Genomic DNA, 17,823 nt, shown 5'->3' on the forward strand with positions numbered 1-17,823 from the left:
AGACATCCATGGCAATGGTACAGCCTTAGCCCTTTAAAAAGAGAGAAAAATCCTGGTGGCGCAGTGGTTAAGAATCCGCCTGCCAATGCAGGGAACACGGGTTCGAGCCCTGGTCCGGAAGATCTCACATGCCACTGACCAACTAAGCCCGTGTGCCACAACTACTAAGCCTGCACTCTGGAGCCCGTGAGCCACAACTAGGTGCCCACGCACCGCAACTACTGAAGCTCACGTGCCTAGAGCCCGTGCTCCACAACAAGAGAAGCCACCACAGTGAGAAGCCCTCGCACTGCAGCAAAGAGTAGCCCCCGCTCGCTGCAACTAGAGAAAGCCCGTGCACAGCAATGAAGACCCAACACAGCCAAAAATAAATGAAATAAAATATATATATAGAAATAGCTCATAAACAATCACAACAAATAAACTTTAAAAAAAACTTTTTAAAATAAAAAGAGAGAAAAATCAAAGTAGCGGAAGCTGAAACCAGTTTACAACAGCTTCCTAAGGCTTCTGCCTCTTGCTTCTCTGCCCCCTAACAAGAAAATCCTTTCCTGCTGACAATCAATCACCCCTCTGATATTTACCACCTTCGTGGATAAACATTTACTGCCCTCTCTGGAGAGTCCAGGGGTCTCCGAAACTCACCACTGACAGGGGGCTGTCACTGATGGTTAGTGTGCTGTTGCTGGATCGGCAACTTCAGCTTTACCAAGTACAACAGCAGCCTTGTTTGTTTTTATACCAAAATGCTAGGTTCATTTTTCCTGCCCTGAAAACAGTTCACCAAACTGTCAAGTAGCCAAGAATTACATGAATATCAGCAAGCTACAACTCAGGGCTGTCCCCAGAAACATTTCATGTCTCCTCACAAATTGCTCTCTAAACCAAAGATCGGAATAAGAAAAAAAGGGGGGGGGGGGACCTAGGTCACACCAACTACATGATACACTCTCACATGTAACTTGGAAAGAGAATTCCATTTAGGAAAATTAGTCTTCAAGGTCCCCACTAAATCTGATTTCATCTTTCACTTATATTTAAATTTAGGGCAGGGTAGAGAGAGACTCCACTTTTGGTGCAATGGTGGTAGGCCCAAGGAAAGGGCTAACATCATGGTCATTTTATTAAAGGTACCTCAACTCTAAGTCCCTGGAAGCAGCTCCGGGCCCCCTGGATGCAAAGCCATAAGAGCAAGTATGCACACTCTCCAGCGAGAGATCATCTTGGTTGTGATTTTATAGGAAAATCCATTCTTTTTTTTTTAACATCTTTATTGGAGTATAATTGCTTTACAATGGTTAGTTTCTGCTTTATAACGAAGTGAATCAGTTATACATATACATATATCCCCATATCTCCTCCCTCTTGCATCTCCCTCCCACCCTCCCTATCCCACCCCTCTAGGTGGTCACAAAACAGGGAGCTGATCTCCCTGTGCTATGCGGCTGCTTCCCACTAGCTATCTATTTTACATTTGGTAGTACCACTCCCTTTTTCACGTGCTCATAAATTCAGCAAAGTTATTTATTCTCAGGCCTATCTCCTCTTCTATAGTATAAGCAACTTAAGGGCAAGATGGGTAACTTTCATTTCTTGGTCCCTCACAATACCAAGTAATGCCTCACACAAAGCAGGCCCTCAAGAAAAACTGGTTACATGGATGAAGAGAATTGATGACTAAAGAGAAGATGGTAAAAATGAAGCTAATGCACCTAAATCCCCAAACATTTGGGCAGGTGACTTTTTCTGGTCACAGAAACCTGAAAAACAGCTAAGAGATAAGGAGTGCACCTGGATGGTACTCTGAGCTCAGGAGGCTTGATGAAGGGATTGCGAAACCCTCTGGCTATCTAATTTCTCAGCTGAGGAATTTAAAGCACTTAAGCCATCTCAAAAGCAAAACTGCCTTCCTCCAGGCAGAGCTGGGACGTGATCTAACGCCCCCATGACAGTTTTTCCTTTATGGGGAATGGGATGAAGCGGCTTCTGGTTTTGCCTCCCGTTCACCAGAAACTCCATTAGCAACACTTGGAAGTTGCCTTTTTTGCTTAAAGGATTGTGAAACTTAATAAGCCCCTAGTTGGGGGCTTCCCTGGTGGCAGAGAGGTTGAGAGTCCGCCTGCCGATGCAGGGGACACGGGTTCGTGCCCCGGTCCGGGAAGATCCCACATGCCGCGGAGCGGCTGGGCCCATGAGCCATGGCCGCTGAGCCTGCGTGTCCGGAGCCTGTGCTCCGCAATGGGAGAGGCCACAACAGTTGAGAGGCCCGCGTACCGCAAAAAAAAAAAAAAAAAAAAAAAAAAAAAAGGAAGGCCTAGTTGGAAACACAGCTCCTGGCACTAGGCCTTCCCTCAGTTCCTGGATCTTATGTATATCAAATACTACCTCCTCCTTCCTTAGGCTGTTCGGTAACCAAATCTACTCCAGGTCTAAGATTTCATGGTCAAAAATACCAGCGGAAAACTTTATGAAAACTTATCCCTCCCATAAGCTGTAGGGAGTGGGGAAACTTCTGGAACATGCACGTCCACACCCCAAGTAAAATGATGACTGAAGGTGGTGAAACTGGAGAGGGAATCACACCAGATGCAGGGATGCTGGACCTTCCGTCACATTACACCCAACCACAGGCCACACCTGAACCCTGGATTCCCAGGCCGCAGAGAGTGAGGCAACACAGGATGACAGCACTTGCAAAAACACCTTGACCGGAGTCCAAATCGTGAAGAAAGCACTACAGCAACGCAGAAGTGGGCAGGAAGACCCTACTCTATAAGTAGAAAACTTAGGGGGAAAACGCTGGAAGGCCTTTGAGAAAGCATCCCCCATCACAGCAAGAAGTCAGCACAAGTCACTCTCCCTCCCTGAAAAGAAGTAGCAGGTGCCAATATCTGATATTTTATATCCAACATTCCAAAGTCCTTCACTTTTCTCAAGATGCACCTTCTTGGCAAGATGTGCTCAGTATTATTGAGAATTACATTTTTTTTTCGGCCACACCATGCAGCTTGTGGGATCTTAGTTCCCCGACCAGGGATTGAACCCAGGCCCTTGAAAGTAGGAGCACAGGGTCCTAACCACTGGACTACCAGGGAATTCCCAGTATTATAGAAAAGGTGGCACTAACCAATGAGAGACACAATAAAGCATCATCCTTGCAGAGATCTCAGGTTTATAAACTACTTTCATATCCCTTTTCATTGTTCCTTATATCAGCTGGTGATAGGGCCAGGCAGTTACCATCCCCACTTGCCGGGCAGTACACTGGTCTGGAGTGTGAGTTGACCTAGGACTAGACCTAGGGTTTCTGACTGAAGAGGCAGAGGTCTTCCCATGGAACCCCAGTAATTGACTGCCTAGGGGCAGATTTTCCTTTAAGCTAGACTCTGTCAGGGCTCTGGCACTCTACCATGCTACCACCTATTCTCATGACCCCGGGCCAATTACTTCACCTCTCTGAGCCTTCAGTACTTTTATCAGCATCACCCAGAGACCGCTCCGAGGCAGCCATTTCTGCGATAAGAGGCTCACATGGTTAAAGAAGTTGACCGACCCTTTTGGAGATTCACGATGCCTGTGTTTTACGGTTAAGCCTCTGAAGGGTCCCACAATTAAGAAGCCTGTTCAACCCTAAATCTCCTACATTTCAAACGGCACGGCCTCTCTTACCAAACATCTGTTCATAGCATCATTATCTCTACGGTGTCTTTCTTTGCCTCCAAATTCTACGTTCCACCTCTCCCTCAGCAGCATTGCTCATTAGCCATGAGACACCCCCCCACCCCCACCCCCGCCGCCAGTACTGTACCTTGAGGGTGGGCATGGTCAGCCAGACACGGGATGGGGACACCCAGCCTAGGCCCTGGAGAGCTGAAAGAGAAGATACGCAAACAGGGTCTCCTCATTTTCCTAGGTTTCTCTGAACATTTGTGCAATCTCAGATAAGAACAGGATTTTTCCAAAAATTCTCCCTACACTAGAAATTGAGGGCAAAAGTCATAAGTTAATCTTTCACTTTATATACTGGGAAGAGGTTGGAAATGGATATGTGTCCAAAAAAAAAAGTTTTGAGAGGGAGAAAGGGGGGAGCGGGCTGCTATGATTAAAACTTCACCACTAGACCTGTTCAAGTAAAAAAGAAAAAGCTGTGGTTGGAAGAGCACTTTTGATACTCATAGGATTGAAGCGTGTCACTGGGGAGTAACTTTTTTAAAGTAGTGTGACACAGGGTTAATTACTCATGAAAACTGAAGAACTATCATAATTAGCTGAATTTTCTAATAGTATTTTTACCCCTAGATCCAAATTAAATTCTCACACACAAGATCCTCTCCTGTAACATTAAGGAATTATTGTCAATTTTTTAGGGTGTGATATGGGAGGGTGGTTATGTTCGGGAACATAGTCCTTTTATCTTTTAGAGATTCAAACAGAACTATTTATGGTTGAGATGATATGAAGTCTGAAATCTGCTTCAAAATAATTTCACTGGGGATAAATGGAAGTGAAAGTGGATACAGTATAGATAAAACAAGACTGGCCAAGACACTAAATCGCTGAGGTTGGGAGATGGGTACATGCTGGTTCATTATACCATTCTCTTTTTTTTTGTAAATGTTTAAAATACTCCATAATAAAAAAAAATTAAAGGATTCTATTCTGAATAATGTCCATTTTTGACCCTAAATAATATTAAGTTTTACAGAGCCCTTAAAACAAATAGGGAACACCAAAAGCTCAAGCAACGAAAGAAAAACACAGATAAACTGGAATTCATCAAAATTAAAAACAGTTGTACTTCAAAGGACACCATCAAGAAAGTGAAAAAAAAGACAGATTGGGAGGAAATATTTGCAAATCATTTATCTGATAAGGGATTTATATACGTCTCTTGACTGTGAGACTCTTCAGAGGCTTAACTGTAAAGCATGTGCACCATGAATCTCCACGAGAAATGGTAGACTTCTGGGACCACGAGGGCCTCTTCCTCTTACAGCAGAAATGGCTGCCTCGGACCCGTCTCTGGGAGATGCTGATAGAAGTAATGAAGGCTCAGAGAGGTAAAGTAATTGGTCCAGGGTCATGAGAAGAGATGTTAGCATGGCTAGGTCTAGAGTGCCAGAGCTCTGACAAAGTCTAGTTTAAAGGAAAACCTCCCCTTGGACAGTCACTCACTGGGATTCCGTGGGAAGACCACTGTCCTGTCAGTCAGATAAGGGCCTTTAAAACAAACAAAGGATTGAATAGGCATTTCTCCAAAGAATATATACAAATGGCCAGTAAGAACACAAAAAGGGGACTCCCCTGGCAGTCCAGTGGTTAAGACTCTGAGCTTCCAATGCAGGGGGCAGGGGTTCAATCCCTGGTCGGGGAACTAAGATCCTACATGCCGCATGGCATGGCCAATAAAACCAAAAAACAAACAAACAAACCAAAAAAAAAAAAAACCACCAAAAAACAAACAAAAAAAGATGTTCAACATTACTAGTTATTAGGGAAATACAAATCAAAACCACAGTGGGATACTACTTCACACCCACTAGGATGGTTATGATTTTAAAAAAGACAGTATTGACGAGGATGTGGAGAAACTGAAACCCTCATACATCGCTAGCGGAGATATATAATGGTGCAGCCACTATGGAAAACAGTCTGGCAGTTCCTCAAAAGTTAAACATAGAGTGACGATATGACCCAGCAATTCTACTTCTAAGCGTATACTCATGAGAATGAAAACATATGTCCACTCAAAAACTGTATATTCATGTTCAAAGCAGCATTATTCATAATAGCCCCAAAGTGAAAAAAGCCCAAATATCCATCAATTGAGGACTAAATGTGTTACAACCAAACAGAGGAATATTTATCGGCCATAAAAAGGAATGACATAGTGATACATGTTATAACATGGATGAACCTTGAAAATACTATGCTAAGTGAAAGAAGGCACTCACAAAATAGCACATGGTATATGATTCCATTTACATGAAATGTCCATAATGGACAAATAGAGACAGAAAGCAGATTATTGGTTGCCAGCGACTTGGGGGATGGGGCAGGGAGAGGGGGAATGACCGCTGATACAGCATTTCTTTTGGGGGTGATGAAAACGTTCTGAAATTACCTAGTGGTGAGGTGGTCCAAGCTTGTGAATACACTAGAACCCACTAAATTGTATACTCTAAAAGAGCGAATTTTATGGTATGTGAATTATATCTCAATAAAGCTGTATTACAAAAAAGAAAAAAAAAAAGAAACCATCCTCACCTCAGAACAGGAAGTACCAAATGGAGGTTGGGGACAGGTGTCAAGAAGCCCGAGGGAGTCCCTCAGCTCGGTACAATCCACTGTGTGCTGAGAGCAGACAGATCTGCGTGTGGCAGCACTGTGGTCAGAATGAACGACTAACCACAACCCCCACTCTTTTCCTCACTCAAGAGGCTGCAGTGGTGCGTGTATCGGAAAAATAGCATATATCCTAACTTACCTGCTCTAAGAATAAATGATTTCATATCTTATTATTAGAAAATAGTTGTTGAAAAAACACCTCTCATCTGATCACCAAGGCTGATGATATGGAAAGTGATTCACGTGCATTTTGGACAAGGAGTGAACCAAAATATATTCTTAAATTCCTCCACTGAAAACAAACCTTGGGTCAGTAAGGGAAGAGGGAAGTCTTAAAGTTCCCCAGACCTAAAATAATTAATAACAACAACAACAACAAAGGCTAACATTTGCCAAGTAATTACTATGTGGCAGGCACTGCTCTAAGTGCTTTACAAGTATTAATTCAGTTAACCCTCACAATAACCCTACAGGCTAGGTGCTATTAACCCATTTTACAGATGAGGATACTGAGTTAACTAACTAGTCCAAGGTTATATGGAGGCAGTCTGGCTCCAGAGTCTGCACTCTCAGCAATGCCACTTCCAGGCGTCTCTTCTGGGATGGCCACCACGGAGGGGTGGTAGTTCGGGCATGAAATTAGACTTGTGTACCACACAGCAATTGGCCAACAGCTCCAGGCCACCTGCTTGACATCTTCCAGGGACCACAAACCACTTCCTTCAGCACATGGGCAGGCATTTCTACCCTCCTCTGGCTAGAGGCTCACTGCCCTTGTGTGAATCCTACTCCACAGCAAAGGGAGCAACCAGTTTGCAGACAGGGAGACTGGAAGCTAAGCCAATTAGAGACCTATAGGCTTTTGAGAAAGTAAACTGAAATGTTCCCCAGGTGCCCGTGTTAAGAGTCAGAAGGCACATCTCCAAGGATAAACAGAGGGTGCAGGTGAAGAAATGATGTTCACATGTGTGTGGGGAAGTGAGCCCTTGCATGCGCTACTGATGGGAATGTGAACTGATAAAGCCGTTTTGGGGAGCAACTCGGCACTATTGGCCCCAAATTCCAAATGTACATACCCTATAATCCCATAGTCCCCAGTTCCACTTCTAGGAACCTAGCAAACTGCAGAAAGAAATAAGTGCAACAATGTTCACTGCTGCACAGCTTGAAATGGCAATACCTTGGACACAGTGTACGTTAATTTATGGAGGGGTAGTCAAATAAATCATGGTCTAAAGTAATTACAGGCATTAAAAAAAAATCAGAGGCATATATGCAATATGAAAAGAAGTCTACAATATATTAAGGTTTTAAAAAAGGTGCATGTTGTTAAAGTACTACATATAAATTATCCCATTTTTGCTTTAAAAACAAATAAAAGAAAATAAAGAACCCTACCCATACCAACAACTTTATGTATTTTATATGTGTATGGATATAAGTTTATACATAGGAGTTATATTACTATATCTATAAATTTGCAGCATAAGCAGAAAAACCAAAAATACACAACAAACCACAAACTTTCACTTTTTCCTCTAAGTATTTTTGTATTTCTCTATTATTTACCATTGTTATGAGCGTGTGTTATTTTTGTATAATTAAAAACTGATGTGAAAAGGTAAAAGGTACCTCAAAGCCCAAAGAAAGGCAGCAATCGGGTCTAAGAAAGGGATTCGAGAGACAGCCAGATTGGTCCTTATGAGAAATCAGGCCGGTGCAGGTGTTCCACTCCCAGCTCCCACCCACAGCAACAGCAGCAAGGGGATTTGCATAATTAAAGACAAGGGACTCAAGAAAAAAAGAAAGAAGTACACAGGATGAACTTCTCACACTGTTCGACTCTATATTCAAGTCCCAAAGAGCTACCGTGCTCCAACATCCTAGTGTAGAAAGACAAATATTAACTTTCTCTCCCAAATAAACCACAAAAGTGTAAATCTGATCAATAAACTAAGCTATGGTGTTTTTCATTGTGTCTGTGTTTGGTTGGGTTTTGATACGATTGGAGTGAAACTGCCAGGTGGAATTTTAGATGAGGAAGATTAATTTTTAAACGGCGAACAAAAAGCAGTATGTACAATTTTGAAAAATATGATTATTTTCTCCACGCACCACATTTTCTCCATGCACCGCGCGTGTCTCTGATCTGCAAGAATGTGTAACAAAACAGTGTTACAATGTAAGATCTGTCTTGCTCCATATTTAAAAATCAAAACAGAAATGTTTTGATAACTTCACTCTAGGATCCACCTTTCCAAACCACAAATATTCTTGTAACGTCTTACATTCACTCTCATCTCTTCCAAAACAAGTTTAAATTCTTTAAAACACCTAAGATGGTGAATCAAAACTGAGCCGTGGCTCTATGAGGGTGATGATGGCACCAGGAACAGAAGATATACAGCTCATCTGCTTTCCCACAGAAAAAAGTATGGAAAGATGAAAACCAAAAGTAAATAAATCCAGCTATGGGAATGTAGCTGAGTAAGCGAAAGTATCCCCCAAACCCCAAAAACCCCATCCAGGCAAGACTGACAAGTCTGAGAGGATGACCTATTTTAATTCCCACACTGGGAAAGCCCAGAATTGTATCAACAAGCTGCAGAATTCAATAGAATGAGACTTGTTTCCCTTTTCTTTACCTCCCATGTTGCAATGTTCTGGATTTATTTGTATTTCTTTGTTTGTGGTTTCCACATTTGCATGTGGGTTTTTGGCCAGACTTTGCTCCACCTAGTGGAACTTCAAAGGATGGGCCAAAAGGGAGATGCCCACTGGCAGACCTCAGCCTGTTGTATGCAGCTGAGTGGACAGGTCACCAAGACCCGCTGTCGCCGTTCCCTGTCACCCAGTGGCTGCTCTGTCTGTACGGTTATAGTGGGGTCGGTGGCCCCAGCAGGGCCCACAGTTGGGGTGGCAGGGCAAGGAATGAACCCACCTGGTCATTGCTCCACCTGGTCCTGATGGTCCCTCAAACGTCAGTCCAGCAACTTAAGGCAAGAAAGAAAGAGGCCCTCAGGTGTACGGATGGCCAGGCATTCAAAAGGCTGTTGGAATTCTGAATCCAAAGCCATCTAACTTACCCACAGCACCCACAGAGTAGCCAGCTTGTGCCCAGCACCCACAGATGAGGGACATCCTGGACCTGGAAGAGAGGGCTCTCCTCCAGACACAGCTCTGGTAAGGTCCAGGACCGTCAGCTTCCCTCGTGGCGACCTGGGAACATCTAACGGTTTCTGCAGGCTGAGCGTGCGTGAGAACAAACTAACATTCGTGAGGCCGAAAATGAGAGGAGAGCCAAGATCTGGAATGAGGAAAGGAAAAAGTTCTAAGAACATGACTCAGTTCAGATTGGTGGTGGGACCATGGAGGACACAGAAAAGAAAGTGACTGGCCCTCAGGCTTTCACTGGGATGAAGACAAACGTTCTTAAAGTGAAACCACAAAGGCAGACCAAAGTGAGAGGAAAGAAGGTTTAAGATGGGGTGACTTAGGGAGGCTCACCTGCTTACTGAACCACAGACTAAAAAAATGTGCTTTTGTCAAAACAGTTGATGTTGGCTGATGATGATGAGCTAACTGGTAACACATGTCAACAAATCTGAGCGACATCAGGATTCAGGACACTAAAGCTTTAAACTGTCCCACCTGAAATTTGTCATCAGCGCTTATTTCACACACATCTTTTCATAGGAAGGCTGACCTCAAATCCCACGATACTGGTCAGGAGCTGGTAAGGGGACAGCAAGTACCACACAAGGGTTTCTCCACCTTGGCGCTACTGACATTTTGGGGAGGACAATTCTTTGTTGTGGGGGACTACCCTGAGGACATTTAGCAGCACCCCTGGCCTTCATACAACAGATGCCAGTAGTGCTCCTGAGTTACGACAATCAAAAATGTTTCCAGACACTGACAAATGTCCTCAGGCAGGGGCAAAATTGTCTCCAATTGAGAACCACTATTCTACATAGGTTCACCGTGAAGAGTTACCTACATAGGTAAAGGATCACAGGGACAAACCTAAACTCAGATATAGAACAGCATCAAGGAAGTCACTTCCAAACTCCCCAAATCTCAGTTTCTGAACCTAGTTTGAGAGTTGACACTAACTTACCAACCACAATGCACTCTTGAGGATCACCAATAAGAATAGCAGTGATAAGTATTATTATATTTAATAACCATGAAGTATATTCCAAAAGCTTTACATATATATCTTTTCAGGTCCCAACAAACCTATAAAGTACGTGCTACTTTATTTATTTATTTATTTACTTATTTATTTAGGCTGCGTTGGGTCTTCATTGCTGCGTTCAGGCTTTCTCTAGTTGCGGCGAGTGGGGGCTACTCTTTGTTGTGGCGCATCAGGCTTCTCTAGGCGGTGGCTTCTCTTGCTGTGGAGCATGGGTTCTAGGTGTGCGGGCTTCAGTATTTGTGGCATGTGGGCTCTGTAGTTGTGGCTCGTGGGCTCTAGAGCACTAGCTCAGTAGTTGCGATGCACGGGCTCAGTTGCTCCGCGGCATGTGGGATCTTCCCAGACCAGGGCTCGAACCCATGTCCCCTGCATTGGCAGGTGGATTCTTAACCACTGGGCCACCAGGGAAGTCCCTAAAGTATGTGCTATTATTATTCCCATTTTATAGATGAGGAAACTGAGGCACAAAGAGGTTAAAGTAACTTGCTCAAGGATAGTAAGTGGAAGAATCAAGTTTGGAACTCAGGTAATCTGCCCCCAGAGCCCATGACCTCACCACTACATTAGACTATATTCCACCTCCACGCTGGAAAACTGTTAGATCTACATTGTCTAACAGGTAGTCAGTAGTCACATGTAGCTATTTACTTTAAATTAAAAACTGAATATCATACCACTTTGGAAAACAGTCTGGCAGTTCCTCAAAAGGTTACACATAGAGTTATCATATGACCCAGCAATTCCACCATTAGGTATATATCCAAGAGAAATGAAAACATACATGTGTACACAAAAACTTGTACACACATGTCCATAGCAGTATTATTCACAATAGCCCAAAAGGGAACACAGCTCAAATGTCCATCAACTGATGAATGGATAAATAAAATGTGGTACATTCATGCAACTGAATATTAACCGGCCATAAAAAGGAATGAAATACTGATACATGTGATGATACACAAATACATCAACATGGAAGAATCTTGAAAACATTATGCTAAGTGAAAGAAGCCAGTTACAAAGGACCACATGGTGTATGATTCCATTTATACAGAATGTCCAGAATGGGCAAATCCAAAGAGACAGAAAGTAGATTAGTGATTGTAGGGGCTGGGGGAGGAGGGGGTGTAATGGGGAAGGGCTGCTAATGGCTATGGGGTTTCTTTGTGGGGTGATGAAAATGTTCTAAAATCAGATAGTGGTGATGGTCACACAACCCTCTGACTCACTAAAAAAACATTTTCTGTACACTTTAAGAGGATGAATCTTTTGGCATGTGAATTATAACTCAATAAAGGTGACACAAAAAATTAAATGCCATTAAAAATTCAGTTTCCTGGTGATCCAGTGGTTAAGAATCCGCCTTCCAATGCAGGGGACGTGGGTTCAATCCCTGGTCGGGGAACTAAGATCCCACATGCCAAGGGGCTACTACTGAGCCCACGCACCACAACTAGAGAGAAGCCCACGTGCAGCAAGGAAGAGCCCAGCACCGCAACAAACGATCCTGCATGTTGCAATAAGACCTGACGCAGCCAAAATTTAATTAATTAATTAATTTAAAATTCGGTTCCTTAGTTATCCTAGCCACATTTCAAGGACTCAATAGCCACATGTGGCTACGTGGCTACAAAATGGACAGCATAGATATAGATGATTTCCAACATCACAGAAAGTTCTACTGTCAGCAGTAGAATTTCGACAAATGGATAAAAGCCCTCCTTATCGTCTAATTGCAGCTCACCTTTCAAGTCTCAAGCTATTCTCACAGTCCTCTGCACACCCACAGGCAAAGCTTCCACCACAGACTATGTGCCACTTCTAAAAGCTCCATTTTCACTCTTTCATGCCGGAATAAACTTTCCCCCTTCCTAGTCCACAGACATCCTACCTATCTTTATCAACCTTGAAAGCCCTGTCCAAATGCCTCTCCCTCTATGAAACCTTCCCTAAATCGCCACCTTCCCCCAGCCCTAGCCGTTGTTCCCACCATCCTTTGCTTGCACTTCCATTACAGCGCTGATCCCTCCAGATTACATATCAGTGGATATTATCTGTCTTTCCCACAGGATTATTAGCTCCTTGAAGACAGGGATTCTGCTACTTGTTTGAGGGTTCCCAGTGCCTAGGAATAATAATAGCCTGCTGCAAAGAATGAACATTTTGGTAAACGTTTGTTGGATTCTACTCAAAGGATTTACAGCAACTCATGGTGTTAACTTTAGACAATTGCTCACTTTGGTGTATAAAACAGACTAAGAAAGTGAAAGAAAGAGGGTAAGAATCTGAAAGTCTCATATCCCACTATTCTACAAGGAATGAGGGTGGTCACAATGAAATGCCATATTTAGGAAAGAAGAGTGGAGCAGGGCTTCTGGACTGAAAACTGGGGCAATGGAGGAGAGTAAAGGTGGGGCGGAAGGGGTATACTATTGGAGGGTGTGGGGGGAAGAAAAAATATCATGAACCAGGGCCCCCTTCCAACTCAAAGTTTTAAGCATGGAAGAGGAAGGGCAAGGACTGCATCTCTACAGATTTGCGCCCAGCCCATCGGCTGGATCACTTTATTGAAAAAGACATTTCTCCTAAAACTTTACTTTAAATACTACAGTCAGATTTTTCTGTTGAATCTAACCAACAAGAGAAAGAAAGAAACTCCGCATATCCCATCATAATTTAACTGGAAGAGACAAATGCCAAGGCCTTACTGTTTGGAGACTCTATTGCTTTTTTATTCTCTATGGATTCAAGGAATCACATCTGAGTTGCAATGACCCATAGGAGAATTAAGTCTAAGTTCCTAATCACAGAATGGAGTTAAACTGATGAAATTATTTGGGTCAGGATGGCAAGAAAAGACTGTTCCAGTGCAGAGCTGGAACCAGGGAAAGCAAGCTGCCTAATATCATATATTTGATATTAAATGCATGTGTAAAAAAAAGATTGTATTATGAAAAAGAATATATGTATATACATACATATATACATATATATAAAACTGAATCACTTTGCTGTACACCAGAAATTAACACATTGTAAATTAACTATACTTTAATTAAAAAAAAAAAAGACTGGGCTTCCCTGGTGGCGCAGTGGTTGAGAGTCCGCCTGCCGATGCAGGGGACACGGGTTCGTGCCTCAGTCCGGGAAGATCCCACATGCCGCGGAGCGGATGGGTCCGTGAGCCATGGCCGCTGAGCCTGCGCATCCAGAGCCTGTGCTCCGCAACGGGAGAGGGCACAACAGTGAGAGGCCCGTGTACCACAAAAAAAAAAAAAAAAAAAAAAAAGACTGTACTTGATAGAGACATTTCAAGGGAAAAAAATGCAGTGAGGTACCCATACAATTTTCAATACAGACGGAGTACAGAGAGTCCTCCTCAATTCGGAGCTAGCTAGAAGCCACTTGTTGAAATACGGACAGTGAGTACCTGAAGTACATTCTAAGCCAAAATGGTCTCTAAATATTTTTTCCTTCACTGATTTCTGCAAGCCAAAAATCAACAAAAACAAAAACAAAACAAAAACTAAATTGACTAAATTGTGGCGGATTCAGAGTTAATAATTATAGAGTAACTTCCATTCCAAAGGTTAAAATTCAAAACACAATTCTCACTATAGATACTGAGACTCGGCTAGAGAAAGAGACAGGCTATGAGATGGGGTTAGGAGTGTTAGGGGGAAGGGGGTTAGAAGGAGAGAGCCTACTCATTTTAAAAACTTAACCTTCTCTGCAGGAACTGTAACCACATAATAGCTGCTGGCCAGTGCTAGCATCCATTCAAATGGACCAAAGTACAAAAGCCACCCTGTCCCCCAAGTAAGTATCGGAAGTGCCAGAGAAATGATAACAAAACGGTCTGTGATCCACAAGCTGCAATTAGGGCATGACACTGAAGATCCCCACCCAAACCTTCTCTCCACGTCCCAGGCTTCCAAGACCTGGGAAGGAACCTCCACTTTCCATCCTTCTTCCTGCTAAAGAAATGGATCTGGTTCCCACCACTGCTCTCCAATGGGGAGATGTAGTCCACAGGCCCAGGGCACCCACCTCAAAAGGCTCCAAAGCCTGCACCGTTCCTAAATCAACCCCCTAGCAATGTTAATTACTGGTTATTGGAAACAGCCTTTAAAGATACTTACAGAAAGGCGCAGGTGCAAAGGAAAAGCAACAGTTTGTTCTATATTTTATTCTCTCAACATCTATATCTTAGCTTTGTAACTTTTCTAATAAAGGAAATTTATTTCTCTTGCCACTTCATGATTTTAACTGAGAAAACAAAGAACCTCAACAAAGCCTAAAACAGAAGAGCCCCAGCCCTAGAAAAAGGAATGTACTGGGACAGAAAATGAGCTCTATTCCTTTCACATGTTATTTCCAATAAACATAAATATATTCTTTGGGAAAAGCAGATGATACGTCCACAGATAAATGAATAAACAAATTATGGAACACAACGGAGTATTATTCAGCCATAAAAAGGAATGAATTACATGCTACAACATGGATAAACCTTGAGAACATTATGCTAAGGGAGAGACACCAGATACAAAAGGTTAAAAAACAAAAAAAAAGCCAGATACAAAAGGTATTGTAAGATTCCATTTATATGAAATATCCTCAATAGATAAATCCATAGACATGTAAAGCAGACTGGTGGTTGCCAAGGGCTGGGGGAAGGGGGAACAGGGAGGAACTGCTTGTACAGGGTTTTCTCCCCAGGTGATAAAATGTTTTGGAACTCGACAGAGGCAGTGGTTGCTCAATATTGCGAATGCACTAAACACCACTGAATTGTTCACTTTAAAATGGTTAAACGGTTTTAAACAGTTTATATAAAGTTCATCTCACCTGAAAAATTAATGTTTTATATAGAGGATACTAATGGGCATAACATGATGCTCATAAACTCCTAGGAAAAATGATAAGGCTTTTTGCTGGCATTCTGCTTCTACTCTTGACCACAACACAAAGTTCAAGTGCTAAGCTGTATAGAGTCTGCCATCTTGCTCTGTGTGTGTCTGTATATGCCCTTCTGAAAAGACACTGAAGGGAACAGAAACTGAAGAAAATAGAATGGTAAAGCCTTGCCAAATGCAAGGAAGGGAAGGAGGGGTGATTCCCCCCTACTGCACCCCACCCAACCTGGCGCCAGGAGTAACGCTCCCATTTGGGTTTCGAAGTGCCAGCGGCGCTAAAATCAGCACAAGCCACTTAGCAAGAAAAGCTGGGGTGCTCCATTTGTTGCCCGTATTGGCATCAGCACGACCCTTTGCTCAAAACCCGCAGCTGGCCCAGATCAGCATCAGTGACCGGCTCCCCAGGCCAGCCAACCTGATAGTAAGAGCTTGTTACAGCTCAAGTGTGCCCTGCTGCTGAGCGGTCCCAGTCTACTTCATCTCACTTGCCTTCCAAGAGTCCTGCCTCCAACACCAGTAAAAATGGAGCCAAGAGGCCCCTACAACTTTCCCAGGTCCAGCTTGAAATAGATATCCTCTCAGCCAGCCCCTCCTCCCTCTCAGGCCCGCTCAATAACCCACGTACCCCTACCCGCACAGACATACACGCGGCATCGCTGCCTTGGAGACCTGCTCCACTGGAAGACACGAATGCACCCCACATGACCCCGCTTGCGCCACTATCCGGTCACAGTCATGCCAGCCCACCTGACCTAACTGCCGTCTCAAAGGCCCCTCACTCTCTTGGCACCATGCCTCTGCCACCTCCGTGATACCAAAACCGTCACAGGTGTCCCTCAGCTAAACACCGACGCCCCCTTAGACCCTGTCCACTCCAGGCATGGGTGCCCCTCTCGGGACCCCGCAACTCTTGGCAACAACATTCCTTCAGCCCCCTCCAGCCAGGCCTCGACGCCCCCCAGGCCCCAGCCTGGCCCGGACACCCCCTCCCCCTTACCTGCGGGGGTTCAGCCCTGGCTGACAGGGGGCTGGGCAGCGCCTGGAGGAGCAGGAGCGCCATGCCACCCAGGAGCCTTCTCCTCTCCATCCCCCTCCTGCTCCTGCTCCTCCGCCACGGCGCCGCCACCTCCCTCCTCCTCCTCCCTCTCCTCCTCTTCCCTCTTCTTCCTTCTTCCCTTCTTTTCCTGTTTCACTCTCCCCTCCCGCTTCCGGCTCCGCTCCACCCCGCCCCAGCCCAAACGCCCTCCCAGACACTTGGATGGTTCTCCAATTCCAGCGCGTCATTGGCCCTTGCCCTTCGTCCATTGGTCAAGAAAGATGTCGATCAAATAGAAGTCCCGCCCCCTCGCGAAGACGGAAAACTGGAGAAATCCAGCCAATGGAAAGTAGGAGGAACCCGGGCCATCTTGAGTGCTACGAGGCGGCGTAAATGCGTCCCGCTGCGCAGAGAGTGGCGGAAGCAGCTCTGATCAGGGGCGGGGCCATCCAAGACGTGTGTTGAAAAGTCTAATTCTGGTGCCACCATCTTGAATGTGGCGGAAGTACTAGATTTCCACAGTTTAGCAAAGAAAAGGAAAGGGGTATGGTAATTCCAAAGGGTGTTGGAAAATAAGTTACTTTTGTAAAGTAACCTGGCACTCTTAAAAAAGACAACTGCAGAGACTTCCCTGGTGGTCCAGTGGTTAAGACTCCACGCTGCCAATGCAAGGGACCCGGTTTGATCCCTGGTCAGGGACCTAGGATCCCACGTCCTGTGTGGGTGGCACTGCCAAAAAGTAAAAAGTAAAAACAAAAAAGACAACTGCAATCTAAAAAGCTTTTGATGTCTTTTGTCTTTAAGCACAGCCCCAGTACCAGAGTCCCTCTCAACTGCTCAAGCAGTATCTTCGGTCACTTTGAATTCCTATGAGATAGTATCTTTACCTGAAGCACAGTGCTTTGTCACCCCAAGTTCGAGGGATGAAATTCTACTGACTCTTCCTCAGAAATAGCTCTGAAATCCACCCCCACTGCTTCAATCCATGTTCTCATTTTCTGGCTAAATACAAACGGTCTCCCTGCTGTCCTGCCAGTTGCTAATTCTTCCCTCTTGAATTTCTCTCACATGTCACAGCAGGGGTGTTCTACCACCTAAAACCAAATATTATCGTCTCAGGGCTTCCCCTCTCAAAATACTTCAACTACCTACAGGATTTATTGTCCAAACTTATCAATATGGTGGTCCTTTCTGCGTCCTCGTCCCTGCGTATTTTTTTTCACACCTGCATACTTCTTTATCTCACCTACTGCCACTACATTTCCCACACATTCTGCTCACACCCAACAGTTAAGAGATCCCCAATGAACTGTGCT

At 44.2% G+C, this 17,823-nt stretch overlaps 1 protein-coding gene across 9 annotated transcripts in view; it reads right to left on the reverse strand.

The window, feature by feature from the left end:
* Window positions 1-16,650, reverse strand: part of WBP1L (WW domain binding protein 1 like) — a 58,974-nt gene extending 42,324 nt beyond the window's left edge. The window contains exons 1-5 of one of the 9 annotated variants that reach the window (XM_082854864.1): window positions 16,469-16,572; window positions 9,435-9,655; window positions 9,290-9,341; window positions 5,176-8,497; window positions 3,809-3,870 (exon numbers count right to left, since the gene is read on the reverse strand). In XM_082854864.1, the coding sequence (XP_082710990.1) occupies window positions 3,809-3,870; window positions 5,176-5,251 (138 nt within the window). In that variant the 5' untranslated portion in view covers window positions 5,252-8,497; window positions 9,290-9,341; window positions 9,435-9,655; window positions 16,469-16,572. Of the gene's footprint in view, window positions 1-3,808; window positions 3,871-5,175; window positions 9,342-9,434; window positions 9,656-16,468 lie in introns of all 9 variants that reach the window. The other 8 variants (XM_082854867.1, XM_082854866.1, XM_082854861.1 and 5 more) reach the window with 8 other exon arrangements.
* Window positions 16,651-17,823: the final 1,173 nt, after the last annotated feature.

The sequence above is a fragment of the Leucopleurus acutus genome (genome assembly GCF_964270905.1).
Source record: "Leucopleurus acutus genome assembly, chromosome: 14".
Lineage (NCBI taxonomy): Eukaryota > Metazoa > Chordata > Mammalia > Artiodactyla > Delphinidae > Leucopleurus > Leucopleurus acutus.